General features: G+C 44.5%; 1 protein-coding gene across 1 annotated transcript in view; it reads left to right on the top strand.

The window, feature by feature from the left end:
- LOC122563379 (beta/gamma crystallin domain-containing protein 2-like) overlaps positions 1 to 23,224 on the top strand; it is a 140,036-nt gene extending 116,812 nt beyond the window's left edge. Inside the window, exons 13-23 of the mRNA XM_043717120.1 lie at positions 1,394 to 1,520; positions 2,309 to 2,451; positions 4,554 to 4,680; positions 7,759 to 7,791; positions 8,214 to 8,326; positions 12,120 to 12,249; positions 14,514 to 14,653; positions 16,633 to 16,756; positions 17,209 to 17,367; positions 19,894 to 20,056; positions 22,396 to 23,224. Of these exons, the coding sequence (XP_043573055.1) occupies positions 1,394 to 1,520; positions 2,309 to 2,451; positions 4,554 to 4,680; positions 7,759 to 7,791; positions 8,214 to 8,326; positions 12,120 to 12,249; positions 14,514 to 14,653; positions 16,633 to 16,756; positions 17,209 to 17,367; positions 19,894 to 20,056; positions 22,396 to 22,484 (1,348 nt within the window). The 3' untranslated portion in view covers positions 22,485 to 23,224. The remainder of the gene's footprint in view (positions 1 to 1,393; positions 1,521 to 2,308; positions 2,452 to 4,553; positions 4,681 to 7,758; positions 7,792 to 8,213; positions 8,327 to 12,119; positions 12,250 to 14,513; positions 14,654 to 16,632; positions 16,757 to 17,208; positions 17,368 to 19,893; positions 20,057 to 22,395) is intronic.
- Positions 23,225 to 23,608: the final 384 nt, after the last annotated feature.

Raw genomic sequence — 23,608 nt, forward strand, 5'->3', positions numbered from 1 at the left:
CCCGCTGTACTGACCCCCTACCCACTGCACTGACACCCTTTCTTGGGTCAGGAGCACTTTACAATGGAGGTTTTTGGCTGGCCAGCATTTCTTGCCCTAGTTAGACAAGGTGATAGTGAGCTGCCCTCCTGAACCACTGTAGTCTTTGTGCTGTAGGTTGACCCACAATGATTTTTTTTTAGACTTTGTAGCAACTGATACAACTGAGTGGCTTGCTCGGCCCTTTTCAGAGGGCAGTTGACAGTCAACCACATTACTGTGGGTCTGGAGTCACATATAGATCAGACCAGGTAAGGATGGCAGATCTCTTCCCCAAAGGACATTAGTCAGCCAGACGGGTTTTCCCAACAATGTTTTCATAGTCATCAGTAGATTCATAATTCCTGATTGCTTTTATTGAGTTCAGGGATAAATAGTCCCAACGATAAAACCACTAGGCTATCACTTCCCCAGTATTTGTTTCTGTATATATACACTCTCAGTATGCGAGTAACTCAGTGCCACATGGTGTGGTTGAGGTCAATAGTATAGATTTATTTAAAGGGAAGCTAGACTAGTAGTCAAGGGAGAAGGGATAGGGAATTACAATGATAGATTTAGATGAAGGAGGGGGTTTGAGTGAAACATAACCGCTGGCATGAACTGGTTGGGCCAATTGGCCTGTTTCTGAGTCGTATATCCATGAAGTTATCCATTGTATACAGACAGTGTGATGGACTTCCATAAATCTTTCTACTGCTGATAAAATGACATGTTTGCTATGGCTGGTGGGAACTGCGCTCTCACCTGGAGTCTGAAGATTGACATCTCCAGTGCAGTAGAAATCAAGTGCTGCTGTCTGAGAGGCTACTTACTGATCAGACACGGAGCTTCAACTCTGTTTAGCAAGTTGGACAGATGCAAAGTATCCTCTATACCATTTGAAAAGCAGAGAAGTTCTTTCTGATGTCCTGGTGCAATAATTATCCCTGTGCAACATTTAACTCTCACCCTAACAAAAAACAGCTGAACTTGTCCCTTATTTCAGTTGCTCGTTGTGGGAGCTTGCTGTGCACAAACTGGCATCTACCTTTCTGATATTATAACAGCAACTACATTTTGAATATACTTCTTTAGCTCTGAGAAGCTTTGGGTTGCTCTGAGGTCACAGAATCTGCAACAGAAATGCAAGTACTTTCTTTTCATTCCACGCTTTTGAACTGAAAGTAAAGCTTCCTCGATACTGTCCTCAACAAACACTCCCAGGACAGGAACAACACGGTGTTAGATACTGAGTAAAGCTCCCTCAATTCTTTTAGGCAACGATGTTGGGTGGTTGTTTATTCATGAAGCCACTGCTTTTTAAATGCTTAATCCTGACTTGCTGTGTTTTGTCATTCACATATTCTTGCAGATGGGTTGGCTACTCTAAGGAAGGGTTCAGGGGTCATCAGTATCTCTTGGAAGAAGGCGAGTTCATGGACTGGAGGACGTGGAGTGGCTGTGATGAGGATTTGAAGTCAATGCGCCTCATCCGGGCAGTAAGTATTGGGAAACAATTTCTTGTAAAGCGAAGGCACAGAGCTAAGCTTCTCCACCTCCCCCCACATGACGTAATAAATGAAGAGAGGTAAGCATTTCTATGTTGGAGACTAGCCACTACCAGTAGTCAAAGTGCAGTCTTTCATCTTGACCAGATGGTGGCACTACCTCCTGGAGTAATGTTCTGCTGGAATAGCTTCTGGTGGTGGACACACTGGCAACATTCACCAGGATGTCATATGGATTCCTGAGATCATAAAATGTGTTGAGCTGTTAGGAAAGTTAAAAGGGAGATGGACAAATTGGATAGCTCTTCCAAAGAGCCACCATAGGCATGGTGGGTTACAGGGCTCTTTTGGAGGAGTGTTATTCTATGATTCTATGAGGCATGATGTAGTTGATCTTGTGATCTTGGGTTTGGAAAAGGCAAAATTAGCCAAGATTTCTGCTTGTAAAGACTGCACTGTTTAGTGAAGTGATTGGGGTGAGCTGCTGCTGCTACGCATGTGCTGTGGGAGGGGTGAGTGGCATTTACCCATAATGTATACTGATGCCCCATTGTAGTATCCACATGGCAAAGCAAATGGTTAACACTCCAGGCAGCGACAGCAGATTGACAACTAATCTTCTACTGCCAGCCATATCAGTGGGAGCACAAGAGTGGAGAGGTGGAATGAATTTGCAAAAAGCCAAAGGGATCATTTCTTTATTTAAGTAAGTGGCAGCTGTTGAACAGAAAGTGGTTCCAAGTCACCTTGTTTCATATCTTCCTTTCTTTTTCCAAAAGGAGTTTTTCAACCCCGTGATTGCTCTGAACAACAGAATTGACGATGAAGAAAGTGATTCAATTATGATCACTGAGCCCATCCCAGACCTGGAGCTGGTTAATGTCAAAAACCACGTACAATCCATGCAAGTCATGAGTGGAGTGTAAGTGACAGAACTACCATGGACTGCAAGTAGGCACAATACAAAGGCGCTGTTATTATGATGTTTATTTTGGCTGCCATTTCCTTTTACTTTACAAACACCAGTGTTTTCTTTAATATTTATAAGTGGAACTTTCTGACCTGTGAAGTGGCAGGACGGGCAGTGTGTTGGTATTGGGGAACTACTCCCCCTTTTCCTGCCATTTGGAAATTAGGTTCTGGGTGGGAAGGCCCATGGTTGAACTTTCCACTCCTCCGTCAAATAATGTTCTTAAAGTGGTCAATTAAAGACTTACTTGAGGATCTCCTACCACCTCAGCTGCAGTCACTTGCATTCCAAGCAGGTCTGGAAAGAGCCTGGAGGCAATGGCCAAGTTCCGCAGCAGCCAGCCTCTGATTGGCTGGCAGCTTTGGGAGGGTGGGACTTGCTCTAGCGTCTTAACTCCAGGAGAAATCTAACCAGCAGCTATTCACTGTCAGATTGTTGTAAAATCTGACAGGTTTTTAATGACTAAAGTAGGCCATGGCTTTCTTTCCACAAAACTCCCAGGTTCAATTCCCGCCTCAGGTGACCGACTGTGTGGAGTTTGCACATTCTCCCCCTGTCTGCGTGGGTTTCCTCCGGGTGCTCCGGTTTCCTCCCACAATCCAAAAATGTGCAGGTTAGATGAATTGGCCATGCAAAATTGCCCGTAGTGTAAGGGGTAGGGGTAAATGTAGGGGAATGGGTCTGGGTGGGTTGCACTTCGGCGGGTCATTGTGACTTATTGGGCCGAAGGGCCTGTTTCCACACTGTAAGTAATCTAATCTAATCTAAAACTCTTCTGCTTTCAGACTTATCCCAAAAACAGGAACATTCTACCTACTTTGTGAAATCTAGCGCTCCCTAGTGTTTAAGGTACACTTAGCAAGCTGTAGCCTTTTCTTTTCCATTCATGGGACGTGGGCTTCACTGGCTGGGTCACTCCCCATTCTCCTTGAGAAGGTGCCTTCTTGAACCTTCGTTGCAATCCATTTGGTGTACAGCCACAGTACCGTTAGGGAGGGAATTCTGAAATTTTAACCCAGTGACACAGAAGGAAAGGTCATTTATTTTCCCAAAATCAGGATAGTGTGTGGCTTGCAGGGAACTTGCAGCTGTTGGTGCTCCTGTGTGTATGCAGCCCTTGTCTATCTGGATGGAAGTGGTCATGTGTTTGTAAGGTAATGTCTCAGTCTATCTGTTACACAGCACTGCTACTGAGCATCAGAGGCAAAGGGAATGAGGGGCACCACATCCACAAACAATCAGGTGGGCGGCTTCATCCTGGATGGTGTTGAGTTTTTTTTCACTGATATTGGAGCTGCCCTCATGCAGGCAAGTGGGGAGTATTCCATCTCACTCATACTTGTGCCTTGCTGAGGATGGACAGGGAGTCAGGAGGCTTGTTACTTGCCATTTGGAAATTAGGTTCTGGGTGAGAAGTCCCATGGTTGAACTTAGCTCTGACCTGCTCTTGCCACCACTGTATTAATATGGCTGGTCCAGTTGAGTTTCTGGATGATGGTAACCTGCAGGATGTTGATAATGGGGGACATAAGGATAGCAGTACCACTGAATGTCCAGGGGCAATGATTAACTTCTCTCTATTTGGAATTGGTCATTATTGACAGGGATTGTATCAGATTTGATCTCTAGCGATCTAAGTTCAATTGAATGTTGAAATCTGTCTCTAATACCTCAGATACACATGGGAAATGTGGAGTTTTGTCACTGCTGACTGCTCACTGAGGATGACCTGTTTTTTCCATCAGGTGTGACACCGATGTATTCAGGTGTTACCTGCAAAAGGCTCCACAGTCAAACAGCTGCCTGTGCTCATGCTGAAGGAAGGCATCTTGGGTGAGGTATAAGGAGGACCAAATCCCGAGGGAGAATATCCTCCAGGAAAAGCAAATAAGCTTAATATAAAAGTGAATAATTTAAGACCTTGAGCTGACAGTAGCTGGGCTCAATGCCTAGAAAATGCTTTTCCTTTCCCAGGAATTGAGCTGCAATTCCTGTTTTCAAATCTGAATTGAGCTGCTGCCTTGCTGGTAAATATTCATCATTTCATCTTTCAGATGGGTGGCTTACGAAGGTGTCAATTATTCCGGAGCTCAGTACATTGTCGAGAAAGGAATTTACCGGAATCCTCAGGACTGGGGTGCCCAGAATTGTAATATTAGCTCCCTGCACCCTATCTTACTGGTAAGCAGAACTTTTACCTCAATACCGTGTCCTCTTATAATCTTAATAATGTGCCTGTCCCTTCCACCAATACCTTGATGAAGAAACTGCTGTGTTCTGAGCTGCTGCTGTACTCTGGAAAATGCACTCTCCAATTGATGTCCAAGTTCTTCATCAATGCAGCATTTGAAGTTCTATCACCAGCCCAGGATGTGTGTGTGTGTGTGTGTGTGTGTGTGGCGGAGGGCAGGGTGGGGAGGTTAGATTACTCGCTGAAAATGTGTTGCTGGAAAAGCGCAGCAGGTCAGGCAGCATCCAGGGAACAGGAGAATCGACGTTTCGGGCATAAGCCCTTCTTCAAAAGGGCTTATGCCCGAAACGTCGATTCTCCTATTCCCTGGATGCTGCCTGACCTGCTGCGCTTTTCCAGCAACACATTTTCAGCTCTGATCTCCAGCATCTGCAGACCTCACTTTCTCCTCAGGTTAGATTACTCTACAGGTAGAGAGCAGCACTACACTAATACCTGGAACCTGAATTGAGCAGGTTGCCTTATGGGAAAAGGTTGGACAGGCTAGCCTTGTAACCATCGGAGTCCAGGAGAGTAAGTGGCAACTTGATTGAAGCATATAAAAACCTGAGAGTTCTTGACAGGCCAGATGTAGAGAGGATGTTTCCTCTTACAGGAGAATCTAGAACTAGGGGTCACTTTAAAAATAAGGGATCTCCAACTTCAATCAGATGAGGTGAAGTTTTTTTTTGAGAGTTACAAGTCTTTGAAACTCTCTTCCTAGAAGGGCAATGAAAGCAAAATCTTTTCATATTTTTAAGGCAGAGCTGGATAGATTCTTGGTAAGCAATGGTGGTGTAAGGAATATCCATTTGTGGTTACAATTAGATTAGCCAAGAACTTCCCCCAAATCATTCAATTGGCTGTGGGAAGGCGGGACAACTGAAGAGTGACAGGTCAGTTGATAAATGGTGGGTGGGTAGAGTGATGTGATTGGAAGCAGATGGTCATGTGATGAACCTTCCAGAAATACATTCATCCGGAAGTATTTGTTTCTTTTTGGTTTTATGTAGTGTGTGTTTGTTTTTCCTTTAGTTTGAACTATGTCCAGCTGCACAAGCAGCTACTGCTACTACTGCAGCCTGGACCTTGTCCACAAAAACAAATAGGGGATTGGCCACATGGGTGTCTAAAAGGAAAAAAAATACATTCAACTGGAGGACTGTTGTGGTGCAGTGGTAATGTCTGTAGCTCTGAGCCAGTAGACCTGGGTTTGAGTCCCCACCTGCACCAGTGCTGTGTCATAACACATCTGGACAGGTTGGTTAAAATTGTCAAAATTCAACTGGAGTTAGCAGCTTTTTCTTGGCCTGACAAAGCAGAGAGAGAGAAACAGGAATTGATGAGGGTTTCTCTTGCTGATTTCTAATTGGTGCCCCCTTACAGAGGCAAGTAGATGGTAGGTGGGAACTCAAACATCTTTATGTTTCTTTTAAGTATTGAGAGGAAAGTACACACTTATAGCCGAGGTGTAGGGGATTGAGCCAGGGAAAGCAACCAGGTGTCTGCTGCCATAAACACCTTTGGGACTGAAGAAAGGAGAAAGAAAAACTATGAGAATCTAATCTTGAGGAAGCACGTTAACATTCTTCTCAAAAATTGCTTCTATACAAGTGACAGTGTATTTGTATATCTATTTGCCACTGGAACTTGTTTCAGAGGGGGCGATGTGTACATGAGATACTTTCCACTCAGAGTTGCACTGACCTCTATTGAGAAACCGTTGGGACAACGGCAAGGTGTTCAAGATATTGCTCAAGGGGCAAGTAAATCATCATTAACATTTTTTGGAAGGAACATACACTGTAATCCAACAGGATGTGAAAAACCTTCTTTCTTTGGTTTTAAAATTGGCATTTTATTTTATTAAATCATATGGTGGGACCATACAACACTCCCAAATTATTTTGCCATTCAGTTCAATCATTGCTGCATTTTCCACTGTACTCCTGTGCAAATTCAATCTCACAATAAAGGGACATGTTCCTACCTTGATGTTTGCCACATGTACTATAAAGGTTCTGAACTTACAATCTGAGGCATCCAGGAGAGAAGTTCAAGGCATCTTGAGGAAGTGAAGGACCCCACTTGTTCAATTGCCAGGACTACACAAGTTGAATCCAGGTTGGCTCCTTCCCTGTGACAGTGACCCTGCTTTAGACGGGGCTATCTTATTCTGCACTTCCCTGACTCGCTCACACACACACCAGTGCCCAGCCACACACTCTCTGGGTGTTGTCAAGGTTGGGAGACAGGTAGCAAATTGGCCATCACTGATTGTGTCCATTTTGCTGAGGCTGATGGAGAAACAATTAAAAATGATATGCTAAAACCAGACTTCAATATTTTCCAAAAGTGCATTTGAAACTAAATAAACATGAAACATTTATAATGATAACCCTGGGCCTAAATAGTAAATGGGGATGAAGGGCTGAGAGATTTAAAATGTCCTTTGATGGAGAGTAATGTGGTCAAATCAGAACGAGCATCTTTTTTCGGGTGGGGATACACACTGGGCACAAGCCAGGACCTGGCAGATCTTTGTTCAATACTGACCACATATGGGCTCTCATGATCAAGACAACACCTGCTCAGACAATTCCTTCTATGGGCAATGTGAAAAAATAATCAACTGCTTTGTTCCATCACAAGTGTGACTGAATCAGTTCTCCACTGCACTTTATTCAGTGGGTCTCAATCAGTCTGCTTCTGGACAGGGCTACTCTATTTTCAACTAATGAATTCAGTTTCAGATTAAGTAATGATGCAAATGTCTCGGCAAATGTATTTTTCATTGTATTACTGCACTTTATTCAGAAAATCAATTTTGTTGTGCAGCAGGGAGCTGTATGGAATGTTGAAGACATGGGGGTGGGGGAGTGGTGGTTTGCAAGCAAACATGTTGAGAGGGGCCCTGACCGAACCTGTTTCACGGTGTATGTCCCAGAGAGCTGAGAGTAGGGATTAGGTCATGGCATAAACATTGGCTGACCAACAATGTGACACCATCTTGTGTTTTGTATGTTCAGGTGGAGCCAAGCAATCCACAACTCCAATTGAAGGTAAGTATTATTCTCTGCAATTTATTTATTTTGTAAGCGAACTTGAGTTAGCTTTATCACTCAAGCTCGGTGAGAAAGAACATAGAAGGTATTATGAGCCTTTCTAAAACATTGGCTAGATTCTAGCTAGAGTATTGTGTCTAATGCTGCCCATCGCTGTTTAGGTAGGGTGGCAAGACTTAGAGAGATTGACTAATCTGGTACCACAGATAAGGAACTTTAGTTCCACAGTGAGCCTGATGCTATTCTGCCTCAAGCTGGGAAAGCTAAATAGGGATCTGATAAAGGGATTAAAAATCTTGAAGTGTTTTGATAAGGTTAAGGGGGCGAAATAGTCAATGCCAGAGGATATGGATAAGATGATTGACAAAAGTTCCTTTTTCCTGGAATTTAAATTTAAATTCTTTTCTTTCACAATAAAGATAAAGGCCTATGCAGAGGTGGAATTCAGTGGACGCTGCATGATGCTTGAGGGGAACAAGATGGAGCTCCCAAAAGATTTTAAGATGCAGTCTTGCAGGGTTCTAAGTGGCAGGTAAATGCAGTTTATTGTTGCAACATATTGCATACCATCAGTGTGGCATGTGTAAACTGAGGAGGCAGGCCTGATGGCCTGACAAATGGTACGTTTCAATCAACATCCCTAAACTAGATTTATCTGGCTATTATCACTTTGATGTTATAAACCAACAAACTGCGGGCACAGAAAACCTGAAACAAAAACAGAAATTGCTACTGCAATTCAGCAGGTCTGGCAGCATTTGTGGAGAGAAAGCAGAGTTAATGTTTCTGGTCCAGCGACCATTTTTCAGAGATGTCACTTTGATATTTATGGGAGCTTGCTTTGTATAAACTACATTACAGCCTTGACTACACTTCAAAAATAGTGTAGTTTAATATAGTTGGAGAAGTCCTGAGGTTGACAAAGGCACTATATAAATGCAAGTCTTACCTTTTTACATCCAAAATCACCCTACCACCCCCAATTGTTATCTGAGACCAGTTCCATAAATAAACAATATAATAGTGGCTGTGTCACACTTAGCCCTCCATACTTCAGCTCAAACATTATTTACTGTTAGGTCACAGAAAATGTGAACTGATAGAGTTTTATTGAAGGCAACAGCGAATCAGACACTTCTCAGTGAACAGTGCAACTGCATGGGTGTTTTAATCAATGAACATTAATGACTGAAATTATATAGTGGAAAGACTGAGAAATAGGTTGAATTAAGCTAGAATCCCCACATTATGGAAGTGGGCCATTCAACCCACTGAGTACACACTGCCCCTCTGAAAAGCATCCCATCCAGACCCACACTATCTCTGTAATTCCCATGGCTAGTCCACTCAACTTATACATCCCTGGACGCAATGGGGCAATTTAACATTGCCAATCCACCTAATCTGCACATCTTTGGACTGTGGAAGGAAACCGGAGCACCCAGAGGAAACACATGCAGACATGGAGAGAATGTGCAAACTCCACACAGTTTCCCCGAGGGTGGAATCAAGCCCGAGTCCCTGGCACTGTGAGGCAGCAGTGCTAACCACTGAGCCAATCTGCCACCAGAAAATAGTTCAGTTTAGTGTCATATCAGATACAGAAGAGAACGAGAAAGAGAAAGAAAGATTGGTTTGAAGAAGATTGAGGAGAGAGACAGCAAAATGTTTTAAATACAAAGATTAAAAATGTGTACATTTTAAATTCCCAAAGTGAATCACAATATAAAAAGGATGACAATACACATTTAATGTCATCAGCATGTGCAGTCACCCTTTTAATTATTATCCCTAAGTATTTATAGCAAGTTAAATAGGCACCAATCATGCAGCAACATCATCCTGTTCAATTGCAAACACACAGTGAGTTACCACCTTCATTAAGCTAACAGAGGCAGTGCAACTATTACAGAAGCATTTGACTTTTAATGATTATTAGTGAGAATACTGGAGGGGGTGCTATTTCTGTCTGAGAATGGGACATGGATTTCTGGTCTCAGTCCTTTGTTACGTTGCTTTGTTGCAAGAACTCCCTGTCTGACTTTCCACCACTTCGCCAGCAGTGGGCAGCCATTTGCATCTTTGCTCACTAGCGCCGCACAGTGACATCCTAAAGCACTGCACGGTCTGAGCACAAAGCTTCCAATTTTTTCAGAATATAGAGTCATAGAGATGTACAGCACGGAAACAGACCCTTTGGTCCAACTTGTCCACGCCGACCAGATATCTCAACCCAATCTGGTCCCACCTGCCAGCACCTGACCCATATCCCTCCAAACCCTTCCTATTCATAGACCCATCCAGATGCCTTTTAAATGTTACAATCGTATTAGCCTCCACCATATCCTCGGGCAGCTCATTCCATACATGTACTACCCTCTGCTTGAAAAAGTTGCCCCTTAGGTCTCTTTTATATCTTTCCACTCTCACCCTAAACCTATGCCCTCTAGTTCTGGACTGCCCCACCCCAGGGAAAAGACTTTGTCTATTTATCCTATCCATGCCCCTCATGATTTTATAAGCCTCTATAAGGTCACCCCTCAGCCTCCGACGCTCTAGAGAAAACAGCCCTAGCCTGTTTAGCCTCTTCCTGTAGCTCAAATCCTCCAACCTTGGCAAAATCCTTGTAAATCTTTTCTGAACTCTTTCAAGTTTCACAACATCCTTCCGATAGGAAGGAGACTAGAATTGCACGCAATATTCCAACAGTGGCCTAACCAATGTCCTGCACAGCCTCAACATGACCTCTCAACTCCTGTACTCAATACTCTGACCAATAAAGGAAAGCATAACAAATGCTGCCTTCACTATCCTATCTATCTGCGACTCCACTTTGAGTACTATGAACCTGCACTCCAAGATCTCTTTGTTCAGCAACACTCCCACTTATCTTACCATTAAGTCTATAAGTCCTGCTAAGATTTGCTTTCCCAAAATGCAGCATCTCTCATTTATCTAAATTAAACTCCATCAGCCACTTCTCGGCACATCGGCCCATCTGATCAAGATCCTGTTGTAATCTGAGGTAAGCTTCTTTGCTGTCCACTGCACCTCCAATTTTGGTGTCATCTGCAAACTTACTAACTTTCCCTCTTATGCTCACGTCCAAATCATTTATATAAATAATGAAAAGTAGTGGACCGAGCACCGATCCTTGTGGCACTCTATTGGTCGCAAGCCATTAAAAACTACACCACACCAGGTTATAGTGCAACAGGTTATAGTCCAACAAGTTTATTTGGAAGCATGAGCTTTCTGACCACCGCTCCTTCATCAGGTGGTTGTGGAGAATAAGATCATGATCACAGAATTGATAGCCAAAGGAGTCCAGTGTCATAGAGATGTGATGCATTAAACAATTTTAGATCAAATCTTTCATCTTTTAGAATGGGATATGCTGGTTTCTGTCCTTTGATAGGTTTCAGAATATAAGTGTGTCATTCAGTGCCTCAACTGTTCCGCGTTTTAATGATATCTGGGTTAAATGTAGCTCAGCTCCATTTAGTTAATGTTGCTACATGTTCCTTAATATCTGATCTCACAGAAAAATGTGTTGCATTTTATCTTGAAAACTCCAATTGGTCCATCCATCAATCTTGGTGTGAGAGTTCTAGATTTTCATGATCTTTTACATAAAAAAGATTTCTGAAAGTCTTGGCTCCATTTTTAAGATTTTTTTGCCCTGGTTCTGGAGAAATATATATCCACTTATCGTTTTTTACATCTCAACCAGAACACACTTCTTTCTCCCAGACTCATGGGAATATGAGTTTAATCTGTGAAATTAAATGCCATCATGCAACACATTTGGTCTCGATGTCCCATAGTGGAATAAGACAAAAACCACCGATGTTGGAGGATATTCAGAAGAAATGTCTCGGGACTTGTTTTCTCTCCACAGATGTTGCCAGACCTGCTGAGTATCTCCAGCAATTTCTGTTTTTTTTATTATCATCTCTGTGTTGTACCTGCTGCTGGGCTTGAGGACCCTGATTAAAGCAGTACTCTAAATGGTCTCTGAACAAGACTCTACAACTGAAACACTCCCTCTTCCCAGATCCTTTAAAGTCCAATTTTCATTTTTTGTTGACTTGTTCTACACTTATCTAGCTTCCCTTAATATATAAGGAGAAAAAGGACATGTTAGTAGGGTTAGGTTAAGAATGTTAATAGTAGGCTCACTTGGAGCACAAGCCACAACATTGACTTGATGGGCTGAATGGTCTGTTCAGTGTAGTTCTGTTCTTGCGATCCAGCTAATAGCCATAGCTCTACGTTCCAGCACAATGCACTGTTCACCAATTCAAGCATGTATTGTCTTTCAGTTGGGCGCTGTATGAGGGCCAGGATTACAGTGGGAGAGTCTTTGTGGTTGGTGAGGGAGATTATCCAGACCTCCCATCGATGGGCAGCAGGGTGACTGCCCACATCCGAAGTGTGATGGCCATACCGCATGTAAGTCTCCACTATTGGCAAACTGTAGCTTCCTTGATCAAAGTTTGGGTTGCCTGGCCTAACACCTCATGTGACTTGATGTTGAAATTTGCTCATGTTCCAATGCAGTACCTCGGGACATTTCACTGTATTTCATGTGCTAGGTAAATATCAGCTGTGGGTCATGACTATTGGAGGAGCTGGTTCATTATTCTGACCAAATGGTTCAGTTGGTGAAAGACATTAGATTAAATTTACTGGTATAGACAGAGCTGCTCTTTGAGGGACCACTTTAACATCCTCCTCCACCTCTTGGAGGTAATTAGGTGGAATGGGAGTTAAAATCAGAACAGTGAGCTTTCTGTTTGTTCTCCATCACCCACTGGTTTTACCATTGGCTCCAGGAATTCCTGAAGAAGGGCTTATGCCCGAAACGTCGGTTCTCCTGTCCCTTGGATGCTGCCTGACCTGCGCTTTTCCAGCAACACATTTTCAGCTCTGATCTCCAGCATCTGCAGCCCTCACTTTCTCCTCCAGGAGAAGCCTCCTGTGTAAATTCAGATTGGGACCCTATCATTTTATGAGGAACTTACATCTTTCGCCAGGTATTCAGCAGTGACTGAGTTCAGTCTTGTTTGGCTGAGGATCCAGTTTAGTAAGTTATGAGTTTAGATTTTTGTGGTAGGAAGAGATTGCGGGTCAGCCATGTGACGGAGAGAAAGTTGGGTCCTCGCAATAGCTTCGGGCTACAGCACGCACAGGAGTATGCATTGGCACAACAATTCAGACTCTTTGAATACACTGTAAGACATCACATGGGAAGCAGGAGTATCCACAAAGAAATGCTCCGTTCCCCCCCATCCCTCCATTGCTCTGTGACCTACACGACTCTCCTGGATGTTCAAACCCTTGTGATCTGCCTGATTGGAGCTAGGCATCCGCTAAGCAACTCAATCTTCCCAGGCCCAAAGCCAGCAAGAAGCAACCAGGCACTGTGATGTTATGAACTGACAGGCTGAATAATCCAGAGATTTCCTCTCTCTCCAGGGAGTAATGTCATTTATATAATGCAAGGGTTTGAGAAGGTGGATGTGGAGAGGAGTCAGACACTAGCAGTCATAAATTATACAGTAGGAGAAAATGAAAACTGCAAATGCTGGAGATCAAAGTCAAAACGTGTGATGTTGGAAAAGCACAGCCGGTCAGGCAGCATCCGAGGAGCAGAAGAGTCAACATTTCATGCATAAGCCCTTCTTCAGGAATGTGATCATTCCTGATGAAGAGGTTATGCCCGAAACGTCGATTCTCCTGCTCCTTGGAAGCTGCCTGACCCGCTGTGTTTTTCCAGCACCACACTTTTTTTGGCATAAATTATAGAGTAGCCCAAAATTAAATCCAACGTGAAATTTGGGAGAAACGTCTTTACACAGGGAGCAGGGAGAATGTGGAGCCTGCTACCATAGAAAGTGGATGAGCAAATGGAATAGATTGCGCATGGGGCTCATTGTTACGGTCCCCTTCACCAGCCCACCCTCTCACTGTCAAACCTATTTCTTTGGGGGAGGGGGTAAGCACATAAACTCTGTCAGTCACTAGCACACACCTTCCTGCTTACCCTCGAGCCATTCCACTTAATACATTTGGAGGGGCCCCCCCACTAAGTGAAGATTGGCTTCCGCATTTGCTGAAAATATTTCAACGCTCAGCTTCTGAAGCAAACTTTGGACATTTCTGTCCTCTTGCTATCGCAGCCACATAGAGTAAGCAGAGACTTCCAATGGGATTAGCCTACTTGAATAGTCCACAGCAACTTGACCAACAGTGGCTGTATTTCCAGGGTACCTGATTGCCTGTGAAGGGTCAAGGGTCAAGTGTGTGGTGCTGGAAAAGCACAGCAGGTCAGGCAGCATCCAAGGAGCAGGCGGATCGATGTTTCAGGCATAAGCCCTTCATCAGGAATCTGCCTGCGAAGGGCTTTCAGACTACTGAGGTCGCTATGTAAATGCAGTTTCTGCAGGCTCCTGTGGTGCAGTGGTAGTGTCCACAGCCCTGGATCAGAAGACCCAGATTCAAATCCCACCAGCTCCAGAGGTGCTTTAAAAAAATCTATCCATGGCAAGCTCTTCCTTGTGCTTTGGGATGTTCTTTTAAAAATCTGCATCGCTCACAAGAAAGAAGTTGAAAGATGTGCTTGAAAAGCAGAATTGAAAGGGAGGGGATTGGAACAGAGCCAGTAATGGTGGAGCTAGAATATGGTCTATTGGTTTACCCTCTGTTTTGCACAGGTCTTCTCTGAGCCTTCAATCACTTTGTACAGTTTGGAGAACTTTGAAGGAAAAGAGATTGAACTCGACTCTGAATTGAAGAATCTGGTCTCCGACGGTTACAATAATCTGGTTTTGTCCCTCCGTGTCAATGGTGGTGTGTAAGTATGCAATGAGGTTTAATGACCAACTCCTTTTAATTTGATTGTCTTTAGAAAGTAGTTACTTTCCAGGACAGATATTGTCAGCTTTTTACTTGGATGTGGATATTTACTCATCAACTGTAGTGAACAGAGTCACCAAATACATGGTCAAAACTACACCAAAGTATTCCAAAGTATAGCAGGATTATTTCTCCACTAAAATACAAATAGTGGAGGATATTAACAGAATATCAGTTTTGTAAAATTGACCATTTCCAAGTTGAACTGACAGGAATGACCCGTTCATTCCCATCCTGCCCACGGGCTATGGTGTCAGCATTAACAGCTTCGCACCCTCCCCCCTTTAACAACCCCCTGAATGGCTGACCCCTTGCATCTTGGAATTTACACACTGTTTATTCCTGTTGATCAGATCAGACAGTATTACAAAGCTGAGTAAGGGTGTCATTCATAGAGACTTCAGTCTGAGTTGGCAGGCATTGGCTGAAGGATAGGGATTCCCCAATCAGGGACATCCAATGGGTCTGTCGGATCTAAGTGACCCTTTACTACACTTGAAGAGCCGACATAGGAGGCAATGGCAACGTGGAGAACAGTGTTTGTTGTCATCTTAAACATTTGACCAAGAGACTCATTAGACAATTGAGAAATAAAACCACAAACATATGGTTAATTCACTTTTTAATAACAAAGCAAAGAATTTTTTAACTTGAAAGCATTTTATTTGATTTGATTACTAATGATCTTTGACACTGGTTAATCAAGCAATTTGCCCCTGTCTCCAATTTCTCTTCCTGGAGGTGTCATCCTGCCTCCAATCATCTTGGCTCCATGCTGTTATTGATTCCTTGATAGGAGAGGTGATGGCCAGTGGTATTACCACTCGACTGTTAATTCAGAAACCCTGGTAATGTTCTGGGGACCTGAGTTTGAATCCTGCTATGGCAGATCGTGGAATTTTAATTCAGTAGATATCTAGAATTAGGAGTCTAATGATGTTAAAAATCACATGACAAAGCTATAGTCCAACAGGTTTATTTGGAAGGACTATCTTTTGGAGTGCTGCTCCCTCATCAAGTGGTTGCTTTGACAGGCAGTGCTTCAAAAGCTGGTGCTTCCAAATAAACCTGTTGGACAATAACCTGGTGTTGTGTGATTGTTAACTTTGTCCACCCCAGTCCAACACCGGCACCTCCAAGTCGAGTCTAATGATGACCACAAAATGATTGCTGTACGTCAGAAAAACCCATCTGGTTCACTAATGTCCTTCAGGGAAGGAATCCTTACCTGGTCTGAGGCCTACATGTGACTCCAGACCCACAATGTGATTGACATTTAACTGCCTTCTGGGAAATTAGGAGTAGGTATAAAATATTGGCCTGGCCAATGATGCCCAGATCCCACGAATGAATAAAATAAAGTGTCCTGTCTTCCCAGGACCAATAAGAGAGTGAACAGGGTCCTCCATGTCTGAAAAGAGTCAAAAATCACCCATTCAGTCTTTCTTTCCTCCAGCTCCAGAATATTTAGATCTGAAGGGCAAAGTAGTTTAACTAAAATGGGAGAAAAAACATTATTTTAGTTAATATTGGTGTGTATTTTCTCTTGGGAAGCTTGCAGTTAACTCTTCAATGTCATGAGGTTCAGAACATTGCTGGAAGTTCAGAAATCCTGGCCTTGATCTGTATAGTTACAACAGTCTCAAAGTGCGACTAGTCAAACAGTATGAGGCTATTCCACACACCCACTTGTGTACACTGTCATTTAGAGTATTACTCCCTGTCACAATATAGTGGGCAGAGACACCAAACCCCTCGAGGTAACACCTCAAACCTGCGAGACATCATGATGTAAAATTTCCAGGCATTCCTAGCCCAAACCAAGTTCAGGCTTCACAGAACCCCAAAGGTTAAAGGGCTGGCATTATCTTGCCCACTGTCACTGATGCTCATTCAGTTTATCTTTGCCATCTGTAGCTGGGTGCTGTATGAGCACAGCAACTTCCGAGGTCGCCAAGTGCTCCTGGAGCCCATTGAGATTTCTAACTGGCCCAAGTACAGCGGCTTCTTGAGGATTGGATCCTTAGCACCGGTCTCACAGGTTAGTGCCGGACACTGTGCTTCTTGTAACTGAGCGGCTAAATATGTTTAGCTCCATAATCCAACCTCCAAACTCCAATCTCAACCTCAACCATGATACTGTAAGTCTGTAGCCCCTCTGATCCCTGTCCACCAACTCCGAGGAATACGGAGACAACTTGTGGGACATCTGCGCTTCCCCTACCTTTTCTTCCTCCTATTAATAAAATCTTTTAATCTCCCAAATATAACTCACCACTCATTTCTTCTCCTACCTGTGCCATTCCTTGCTCGGGGACTCAGTATGTCAGTTGTCCCTTTTGAAGTGTGTATGGTACCATTCTCATCTGAGTTCTCTCACTCTTGTTGCCTGACAATTCATACAAATGTGGTGGGGGAAATACAGAGAATCATCACAACTCTGCCTTGCTAACCACTCTTGAGGGTAACACCAAAATGTCTTTGACTTTACAGAAACCTGCATTTTTCCACATCAAGAACAAAGAGACAAATGACCTTCTGTCGGTCACTCTGTGTCAGGAGGATGTGAAGTCTGGACGGGTCATTGTCACTGCAGAGAATAAGGAACTGGAGCAGCTCTGGTTCTATGAGAAGGGGATGCTGAAACCCAAAGTAAGAGATGTACTGTGCAAGAGACTAGTGACATTCAAGTGGTCGTGGGGTGATGTTAGGGAGAGCTTAAGATGGCTGGGTGTGTGCAGACAATGTAGCCGCCTCGCTAGATACAGACAAACCGAGACTGATGGTTTCACCTTGTTGCTCGTGGGACACGAACAGGCTCTGATGGTTTTGCCCACAAAAAGCTCCCTTTAACTTGAGCACCCTCCAAATGACCTTCACAACCGGAGGAAGACAGACGTCTGCAAACTGGGGCGAGATCTAGCCTGGTCTCAAGTTGAAATGTAGTGCAGTAGTGGGCGGACCTGAAACTCTGTCTGAATACACTCTAGATTCACCTCGAAGAGAAAAGAATGGAGAAGGGTACGGAGAACTCTAAATGAAAGAGGAAAAGAGGAGTCGAGATGTCAGCTTGACAATACACAGGAGAATCCAGCTTCTGACAGTGTCAACAGAAAGTAAGGGCAAATCAACAGGACAGGAATAGATTGGCGGATAATAGACAGAATTAATGGTCTTTTACAGACAAGTTTGGGCAATGGGGGCATAATAGATGTACTACTGACTGAATATTCCAGGGGCCTGGCTTAATGATGCGGTTGTATCCAACAAGGGCAGAATGAAATTTCACATCATTTTAGAAAATCTGGAATAAAAAGTGAGTTTCAGTAGCGATGATTCTCACAAATCAGTTAATTACCTGGTCTGGTCGATATGTGACTACAGACCCACACCCACATGGTGCTAGTACATTGACTACCATTTGCAATGAATTACAATGCTGACATTGTCAATGATGACCACAGTCATGAAGTTCTTCTAATCACAGGAAAGGCTAGTCTGAGTAATGATTGGGCTGAATAGATGGCGATCATGTTGTAGGAAACCTAGGAACAGGAGCAGGCCATTCAGTCCCTCCAGCCTGTTCCTGCATTCAGTGAGATCGTGGCTGATTTGTGACCAAACTCCATCTACCTCCTTTGGCCCATATCCCTTCTTATCTTAGCTTAAGAAAGATTTATCTGGCTTAAATTTTAAATTACCAACTGATCCTGCATCCACTACCATTTTTGGAAAAGAGTTCAGAGCATCTACCACACTTTTTGTTTTAGCTTTGTAACATCTCTCCTGAATGGTCTGGCCCTCATTCACAGACTATATCTCTGAGATCTAGAATCCCCAACCAGTGGAAATAAGTTATTTTTATCTACCCTGTCTATTCCTGTTAATTCTTGAAGACTTCGATCACCCAATACCCTTCTAAGTTCCACAGAAAACTGGCCTCAGTGTATAATCTCTCTTAATAACTCAACCCTTAAAGTCCAGGTTTCATTCTTGTAAATGTGCATCTTATTCCCTGCAAGGTCAGTCTCCCTGTACTCAGGTGGAGTGCCCAGCTCTGCTCTCAGTACTGAGTCCTCCATAGTGTCAGAGCCCAACAGCAGATACCAACTGAACGTTTGCATCAATGTTTACTTAGGAAGAGGTTTGGTGGGGGGTACCATAGGGCTGTAAGATTGCAACTGTTGTTCACAGCAAGAGGAGAAAGATAAATCCAGTGACTACAGACCAGGCTGTCTTGACATCAGTGATTGGGAAGCTTTTGGAAGCAATGATCCGGCAGAAAACCGACAGCCACTTTGACAAACTTGAGCTAATTAAGGAGAGTCAGCATGGATTTGTTAAGGGCTCGTCATATTTGACTAACTTAATTGAGATTTCCTCATCTTAAAAAAACAATTTGCGCTGATAGATATTTCAATCGACCAGTTCAGAGTCTTCATGACACATCTCTAGCATGAGTGGGACTTCAACTGTGATCTCCTGGTCCAGAGGCAGGGGCATTATGACTGCCCCACATGAGGCTCTTAATTTTTTTAATGAAATGGTGTTTATAGATGAGTGTATTGTAACTAAAGTGCATATGGACTGGGAAAGGAACTTGATAAAGTTGCAAGCAACAAGTTGTTTGCTCAAGCCCATGGGATAAAATTAACATGGTCACAAAGTTGGCTACAGGATGGAAAACTGAGAGCTCTGATCAATGGCTGTTTTGCAGACTGGGTGGAGACATTCAATGAAATGGAGTTTAGAACTAGAAACACTGCTTTTTGATACATGTTAATAGCTTGCAGCTACAGGACACCTCTTCAAAGCTTTCAGTTGATGGTTCATCCAACAACACTGCACCCATTCAGTACCACGTGGAGTGGCATGAACCCACACTCCACGCAGAGAAGCAACTCAGCTGATAACTGAGCCACAGCTGACAGTTGGTGGAGAACCTGACTGTGTTCAACTGTGATGTTCTCCATGTTAGGTAGTTCAGTGACATTCACCTGCTAAACCTGCAATATTGAGAAAGGCTGTTTACCAAAAGATGGCAACTTGGTAATGTTGGAGCCCGTACCCCAGAAAGAGTCAATACCTTGTGAAGCGTGGAAAATGAAGTTCTGTCATCTGATGTAGTGTCTTGTTACATATCCCGTTTCATGTATTTTACCCTCACTTGTGTCACAGTTTGCTCCAGAACTGAGCCTCCAAACCATTGGCGCATTGAGTGAGACTGGCACAAAAGTTGTGCTTTGGTCTGAGAAGCGGGTACCAAGGCATTGCTGGACATTTGAAAAGAGTGGAACAATCCAGAGCCTCTTGTACAAGGGACTTGTACTCGACATCAAAGGTGAGTGTTTTCTAAGCCGCTGCCTTTGACTCCAGCTGCCTACTTGCATCAATGTTCCTGCATTTCGAGAAACTTGATGCCATTGTTTTTGATCTTTGCTACCTCACCAGGCACAGGCTTCATTCCTCATCCGGGCAGCGCTCCAAGGCTCAACCAGACACTGGATCGTGTTTGTAAACTATTTGAGCACAAGATGAGCTTCCAATCACTTCTCCTCCATCACCACAGTTACCTATTTCCATCCCTGTAATGTCACCCAGCTCAGTCCCTATTGTACCCATTCACTTCGAGCCTCTGTTACCCCCAGATTTGATTATCCCATGCTCCCCTGACCAAACTCCCATCTCCGTAATCTGGAGCACATCCAGACTCTGCTGTTCATGTCCTAACTCAAACCAAATCCTGTTCATCCATCACCTCTATGCTTGTTGACCTATATTAGCTCCCTGGAGAAAGTGAGGACTGCAGATATTGATGAAGGGCTTCGCCTGAAATGTCAATTCTCCTTGTCCTCGGATGCTGCCTGACCAGCTGAGCTTTTCCAGCATCGCACACTCGACTATATTAGCTCCCTGCCCAGTTACAACCAGATTGCACAACTCTCATCTTACAAATCCTTACTGTTTCCTGAAGTAAGTTCTCAAGATCATCCTCCTGTGAAGTGCCTGATGTTAAAGGTGCCACGTGGTTGTACACACCCTTATGCTGTTCTCCAGTGACCGGTCTTCCGAGTGAAGAACCCCATGTGAGATTGATGAGGATACCCACAGATTGAAGTGTCAGCAGGTGCCTCAGTAGCTAAACCAATGCTGCAGGATCTGATCTGAGTGGAGGAATGCTATAGGTTGCTGTTCCCACTCACTCAGCTAATTTGCATATTACAAAGGCATACTGGATCCCAGGTGCCAGGCTAGGCTGGTCGTTGACTGGACCTGCTCACTCAGTTGGCGGATTGGCTAGCTCATTTGGCTGGACTGGTTAATTTGTGTTGCCTACAGCACAGGTTCGATTCCCTGATGGATTGAGATCAAACGCAGACCAAACCTTCTCACACCGGGGCGGCACGGTGGCACAGTAGTTAGCACTGCTGCTTCACAGCGCCAGAGACCTGGGTTCAATTCACACCTTCGGGCGACTGTCTGTGTGGAGTTTGCACATTCTCCCCGTGTCTGCGTGGGTTTCCTCCGGCTGCTCCGGTTTCCTCCCACAGTCCAAAAGATGTGCAGGTCAGGTGAATTGGCCATGCTAAATTGCCCATAGTGTTAGGTGTAGGGTCTGGGTGGGTTGCTCTTCGGAGGGTCGGTGTGGACTTATTGGGCCGAAGGGCCTGTTTCCACACTGTAAGTAATCTAATCTAAAACCTTGCCCACCCCCTCCCGAGGCATGCTGTCCATCAGGTTAATCTCACCACCCAATTACCTCTGTCTCTCTCTCGAGCTGCCCATGGTCTTTGGGGGAGCGATGGTGACTTTCCCTCCTTCAGTTGCAGTGGATGGACAGCCACAGGGTGTCTTTGTCCTTGGCTGCAATCCTCACTGTATTAACATTGTGCCAAGCTGCTGCTAATGCCAAATACTTGACCATATTGCCTTCCGTTCCACAAAGGATTTTACTCCACTGTTGTAACTGTGGGGTAGCAGTTAATGGGGAAGGAGAATTTGAATTCAAACCATAATCTGGAATTAAATGACTAATGGTGACCATGAAACCATTGCTGATTGTTTGAAAAACCTATCCGATTCACTAATGTCCTTTAGGGAAGGAAATCTCCCATCCTTACCTGGTCTGACCGACATGTGACTCCAGACCCAGAGCAATGTGCTTGACTCTTAAATGCTCTGTGGGCTATTAGGGATGGGCAATGAATGCTGGCTTACCCGGAGATGCCCTCATCCCGTAAATTTCTTTTTTAAAAAAAGACTTGAAGTGAGAAGGGCAGATACTTCATTTTTGAGTCTCGGAACAGCCTGGTAACTGAGATGACAGTCACCTCACAACCTTTGAACTACTGGCTCTGGGGTGGAATCAGTGGGATCAGCACAGACTTGGGGAATCACACGCTAGTGAACCGAGAGGGAGGGAGAAATATCTCCATTTTACCTCGAATCACGGGGGGGAAGAAATGGGTGGACGGAGCAGTGAGTGAAAATGGTGATTGGCAACAGGGCAATTCCCTCTAAACTTAAACGAGGGATGGGCAATATGTGGTGGACGCCAATGAAAGGGGGTGGTGCCATTGGAGTTTGGGGGCCGGGCGGTGAAGTCCCCCCTGGTTTGTCGTGATGAGCTCACCGTGTTAGTCCAGCCGCTGACATGATTCCTGTCTCCTTCACTTTTAGGTGGCAAGTCTTACGATCGGGACAGTGCGATTATCTGTAAACACGACGAGGAGAATCCGCTCCAGCAGTGGGAGATTCAGATGCTTTGAAAACAGAAACTGCTAAGGAGCACCCTGACACACACCCACGGATAAACCACCACCACCACCCCCCCCACCTACCCACCTCCCCGATCAGCCACGTTCACTGCTCACCGGGAACTGAACAACTCCTCGCTGTGACACCGGGGATTACCCTCTTACAAACAACTGCCCTCTCAGAGGCAGCTTCCATACCCACTGGATGCCAATGTGTGTGATGCCCCATTGCTACCGCATTGACTCTTGTTCTCCACTTTACGCGTAGAGAGCCTCAGAGAATGGGGCAGGGGGAGGGCTGAGGATGTAGGTCAAAGGTGAGAGTGTCAGAAGGGGGCAATACGTTCACAGCGGAGGCCCCTGAGTGTTTTTCTATATAAGCATGTTAATTCATTGAGTGTTTGGGAATACCGACTCAGAATTCCAGGGGGAAGGAATGGGATAGAGAGGTCTGGAGTTAGAGGGAACTCTTTTTCTTTCACAAAACAACACCTCATTGCAATTTAAGTGCAGTCAGGCTGTAGTCATGTCAGTGCAGTGTCTGAGTTTTGTACAAGATTGGGAAGGGAAAGGGTTTACATGGTAAGAATTTCAGAGGTGGGCTGGTGGGGTTTTTCTCTGGTCAGATTTCAGATCCTGAAGGTGTGTGGCGGGAAGTGAACTCAGGTACTACACCGCCCTGTAGCCCAACATTTTAACTTCCCCTCCCACTCAGCCGAGGACACGGGCCTCCTTCACCACTGCTCCTTCACCACCTGACGCCTGGAGGAAGAACGCCTCATCTTCCGCCTCAGAACATTTCAACCCCAGGGCATCAATGTGGATTTCACCAGTCTCCTCATTCCCCCTTCCCCCACCTCACCCCAGCTCCAGCCTTCCAGCTCAGCACTGTCCCCATGACCTGTCCTAACTGCCTATCTTCCTTTCCACCTATCCACTCCACCCTCCTCTCTGACCTGTCACCTTCAACCCCACCCCCATTCACCTATTGTACTCTCTATGCTACTTTCTCCCCACCCCCACCCTCCTCTCACTTATCTCTCCACCCTTCAGGCACTCTGCCTGTATTCCTGATGAAGGGCTTTTGCCTGAAACATCGATTTTCGTGCTCCTCGGATGCTGCCTGAACTGCTGTG

The sequence above is a fragment of the Chiloscyllium plagiosum genome, chromosome 27 (assembly GCF_004010195.1).
Source record: "Chiloscyllium plagiosum isolate BGI_BamShark_2017 chromosome 27, ASM401019v2, whole genome shotgun sequence".
Taxonomy (NCBI): Eukaryota; Metazoa; Chordata; class Chondrichthyes; order Orectolobiformes; family Hemiscylliidae; genus Chiloscyllium; species Chiloscyllium plagiosum.